Source organism: Tupaia chinensis, unplaced genomic scaffold, assembly GCF_000334495.1.
Source record: "Tupaia chinensis unplaced genomic scaffold, TupChi_1.0 Scaffold144602_1, whole genome shotgun sequence".
NCBI lineage: Eukaryota > Metazoa > Chordata > Mammalia > Scandentia > Tupaiidae > Tupaia > Tupaia belangeri.
In genome coordinates this window covers 1,722,711-1,727,549 of record NW_006204462.1, presented here as the reverse complement: position 1 = coordinate 1,727,549, position 4,839 = coordinate 1,722,711, and the positions used below count along the sequence as shown (strand labels likewise).

General features: G+C 44.8%; 1 protein-coding gene across 3 annotated transcripts in view; it reads right to left on the bottom strand.

Annotated features, from left to right (window-relative positions):
* Positions 1 to 3,524, bottom strand: part of LOC102470157 (zinc finger protein 717-like) — a 31,128-nt gene extending 27,604 nt beyond the window's left edge. For all 3 annotated transcript variants that reach the window (XM_027767762.1, XM_006167197.3, XM_014583711.2), the window contains exons 1-2: positions 3,434 to 3,524; positions 1,053 to 1,110 (exon numbers count right to left, since the gene is read on the bottom strand). Coding sequence is in view for 2 of the 3 variants with exons in the window: in XM_006167197.3 (XP_006167259.1) it covers positions 1,053 to 1,067 (15 nt within the window). In the remaining variant the exon portion in view is untranslated. The remainder of the gene's footprint in view (positions 1 to 1,052; positions 1,111 to 3,433) is intronic.
* Positions 3,525 to 4,839: the final 1,315 nt, after the last annotated feature.

The window sequence follows — 4,839 nt, the reverse complement described above, 5'->3', positions numbered from 1 at the left end:
TGAGTTTTCAAGATAAAAGCATGGCAAGAAGTGTCAGATGGCAGTAGTGTAAGCATGTGTGTTTCTGAAAAGTAAAAAATCTCAAGAAGGAAAAACAGAAATGGCATGCTTTATCCATCTCGCTTAGTGAAAGAGCTGCAGTCAAAATTGTTAAGGTAGCAGGTACAATGAATATTGTCACAAATTGTGTTAATTTTTGAAGTGGTGTGGGTGCTGACTACTAGTAGTATCAAAAATATGTTCAGGATTGTTTTGATACCTGTATTTATAATAAAAAAATGTTGGGGGGTGTATCGATGAATTTCTGTTAAAAGTTATTCCTGTGTGTTACATGTAACAGACATGGTAAATATTTGTTTACAGTTTTGTTTAACAAACCATGCATTTAAGTTGAAGTGAAGTCAACAAAAAGGAAATAGGTGTATGTGATTTTGAGATTAAAGTTAGTCTTAAAATGTAAATAAAATGTGGAACGTGTAAAAAAAAAAAAAAAAAGAAAGAAAAGAAAAAAGGAAAAAAAAACCTCTGCAATACACTCAAGTTTACATTTCAGGTTTTATCCATAAATCCAAGTCAATACAATCCAAAGGCTGTCTACACACTATTTTAGTAACTCCAGGAAAACCTCATTCTCATTCATTGATTTGTGTTTCAGCACTAGGCAACCGTTTTTACTGTAAAACTCAGTCTGTCCATTTCTAAGTTAATTGTGAAAGTCGTCCACTATACTTTCTATGTCACCAATGAAAATTTTGTTTCAGACTTCATATCCCTTGAGAAGAAGTTAAAATACTCTCCCATCAGAGCCAATTCAAATCATGTAACAGATGTGTCCTTCAGCCATACTATCAGAAAGACAAGAGACCACTGTGACTCAACTTAGATGGCTCTATAATATTATAACATGATCATATCAACATGCCAACTTTACTTTGCTTATGTGTTTTTTCTAATGGTAGAGTTTTTCCTTTTTCCATCGGAATTTACAAACCATAAAGCTCCTAAAATACCATGTAAAAACAAGTTCATGTATAAGTAAATAAACAACTTACCAAAGATGTATTCATTTTCTTTGCTCTTGGAAAGATATAGAGGTTTCTGGAATTATAGCTAGAAGAGAGGTAAATGAAGGAAATCATGAAAGAAATGGTGTGGCTTGCTCCTAGATGCCTCTGTAGAAAGCTCTCTACAGATCAAACAAACAAACAAAAAATCTTCCTAAGGGGAAATAGTCCTTTACACATGAAAATGGACTAGAAAGACCTCATTAAAGGAGAACCCACAATTCTATTCATTGGTAGAAATTACACACACACACACACAATCCCAAGGGTAATAAAAACACTTATTTCCTACTGATTTAGTAAAAATTAATATTACTGTGAAGAAATAACTAAAAATTCAAGTTTTTTTTAAGTAAATGACAATACACCATGCTGTCACTGTAATTTCCGTTACAGAAATATGCTTGGGTGGTATTAATTATGCTCCTATTAATACAAACATACCACATGGGACCAGGGCTCCTTATTGGTATTTCCATAGGAACACCTTACTTCTATATACCTAAACTTCACAAGAAGTATGCATCTTTTTTATTTTTATTTTTTGTAGAGGTTTTTGCTCTAAGGCACGTGCGCTTGCCAGAAAGGCAGAGAGAGACAGAAAGCAAGAAATCACCCCCCAGGGGGGATGGCCATGCCACAATCCCTTCTCCTCCATTCTCCTCTCAGGATCTTGAGAACACACGCACATGCGCCCAGTGTTAGTTTAAGCCACCAGGTTCGAGACTTGAACCGAGGTCGACTACATGGGAGTCCAGCGACGTAGCCATTATGCCATCTACTGGTCCTATCTTTTCAGATTTTGTCAAAGGGCACATGTGTTCTCTAGAGAGAGACAGACAAGGAATGTGAGAAACCACCTGGGGGGGAGGGGTAGCCACACTGCAATCCCTTCTCCTCCATTCTCCCCATAGGATTATGGGCACACATGTACCTGGCATGTTTTTGAAGCCACTGGTCTGGGACTTGAACCACTCAAGTCAGCTTAACCACCATCCCACCTGCTGGCCCCAGAAAAATGTATTATTAACCCCTGGACTCTCACAACCAACAGAAAACGGTGGAGAGAAAAAGGCACCATCAAGGGAAAGTACTCTAAAACAACATTTGTTCTAGATTGACTACAGTTTCCAAAACATGAGTTTTGACTTAATTGTGGCAAAATAAATAAAACTGTAGAAAAAAGTCAGGACGCCTGACTTCTACAAACTGTGTAACCCTGGACAATTCGCTTATCTCCTTAAACACAACTTTTTTTCTTTAAAACAGAAAGAACCTGGCAAACCTTCCTAAACTACCAGAAAGAACTATCAGGATAAAGGGCGAATCGGCATATCTCTAGATTCCAACTCTGGGAACCACGAGAGTACAGTGAAATAATAGGGATCCCTTACTAGCAATGGGTATGACAAGCAGTGCCCCCTCCCAGGCTACACCCTCCAATACAGGCATTACCTAGGCCTCGGCCTATCTAACGCTCACCCCTTCTGAGAGCCCAAACCTCCCAGTCGTCCCCAGTCCGCGCTGCGTACTGGAGGAGCAGTGTCGCTGAAACCTTGCACACAGGCCTGGGCCACGCACCGCGAGCTCTGCCTCTGAAGTGCGGTGAGGTGCAGGGCAGAGCGGTGTCCTTTCAGATGGAACTACTATTCACAGCGCCCACTCCTTAATGCGGAAGAACTGTTTTGTTCCCCCAAAAAAGGCCATTACCCAATACCCCAATCTCCCTTTTAGAGCTCGCTATCCTTGGAAACTAGGTCTTAGAAAATTTTCCATAAACTCAAGCCAAAAGGTCTAGCTACACTACGAAATGCAAGAGAAACCGGAACCTTCACTCGCTGAAGTAACAAGAAGCCCCACAAACCCCGCAGTCACCGCGGGTCTGCCCTCTGGAAACGACGGTACGCTGGACAGGGCCGGGCGGCAGGCGGGCTCCCGGCTCCCCGCGGGCTCACGCCGTCCGCGGACAACCCACCCCGTCCCCCTTGGCTCGACCGCCCCATTTGCGAACCGCGGAACCACCTTTGTGCCCCGGAAGCACACACCCGCCTTCTAGCACAGCAATCGCTGCGGGCAAAGTCCGCGCGCACCTTCGGCGGTACGGGCCCACACTGCCCCCCCCCCCCCGTGCCCGCAGCCCCCCCGCCCGCGTCGCCCGCCACCCAGCCCTGACCGCGGTCCCGCCGCCCGCGTCGCCCGCCCACCCAGCCCTGACCGCGGTCCCGCCGCCCGCGTCGCTCGGGCGCCCGGCTCCACCTGCCCCTCAGGCCCTGCCTGTCCGAGCTACACCCACATTTCTGCTCCCACAAAGTCTCGCTCCCTAGAGTCCCCCGAAAACTAAAAGGATTCTCTTTTATTGTCGCACCCACCTTCAGGGACACAGAATTCAACCCAAAGCTTGCAGAGAAACGTCAGGACGAGGAAAGACAACAAAATTTCCTCAAGGAAGATGGCGGGAGGGGGCGGGGCAGCACATGCGCAGAAGGAACTTGGCCGCCGCGGAAGCCGTCTGTGCCTGTTACGTCATTGCAGTGGGACTACGTTTCCCACAAGGCTCTGCGGCGCGCCGTCGGGAGACCCCGGAAGTTTTCCTGTCCTAGCAGGGAGACCCGGATCTCATGGGGCTAAAACGGTTCTGCCGTCTGACCAGGATGTAGAATTGCTGTTCTTTATTGAGCTTGGTTTAACAACCTGAAGCTAAAGGCAAATTCAAATGCGGGACAATTATAGCGAAAGGAACTGTGTTTAATATCTGATATAGGTGGGGGGGGGGTGTAATTTCTAAGACATGATTAAAAGCACATCCGTGTTGCACTTGAAATAGGTTAACAAGAAATACCTATAGTAACTCCGCTGGATTTCATTAAAACATGTTATCGCCCACTGAACTAGTTTGTGAGTCTTCAATGGAATCACAGTGAGAAAACTGTTCTAATACGCACACTGAAATAAAACAGGAGGGTCTGGAGTTAGTGTACACTCCATAACGCTCCTGCAGTCTGATTGGAGGGGTGCAGCAGCTAGGACTAAGAATGAAAAAAATGCAGCCAGGAGCCTGCTGTTTTCAAGTCACCCATGGACATGAGAACATTCAGAAGGTTGTCATATGAACCAGCAGGACAAAAGTAAGCGAGGTGATCATGCCCAGGCACCAGAAGGAGCAATGTGGAGCTGGAGCAATGAAAAGAGAAAACGAGGAGCAGCCTCCTTCATAATCTAAAGGTCAATGTCATGTGTACAGGAATGAGTTCATCTTTACATTGTAATTCTTTTTTAAAAAAGAATTATTTTATTTAACTTTATTTATTATTATTATCATTATTATTTTCCAGTTTGATCAGAGAGAGACACAGAGAGAGTGGAGAAAGTAAGAAAGCAAGCCACCAGGTCCGAGACTTGAACCGTGGTTGGCTATGTGGAAGTCCAGCGCCCCTATCCACCACGCCACCTGCCAGCCCCTACATTGTAATTCTAGATCACTATATAGTACAAAGGGGGAGAGGGGTGCATTTTTTTAAAAAAAAAGGATATTGTGGGGTTAGCAGGTGGCATAGTGGTTAAGGTTGCTAGGCTCCCACAAGGCCGACCATGGTTCGAGTCCCAGACCCAGAAGCATGAAACTCATGCTAAGGCAAGTGTGTGTGTGTGCCCAAAATTCTGAGAGAAGAATGGAGAAGGGATTGCAGCATGGCCATCCCCCTGGGGGGTGATTTCTCACTCTCTCTGTTTCTCTGGTGAGCTCATGTACCCTATAGCAAAAATCTCTCTAAAAATC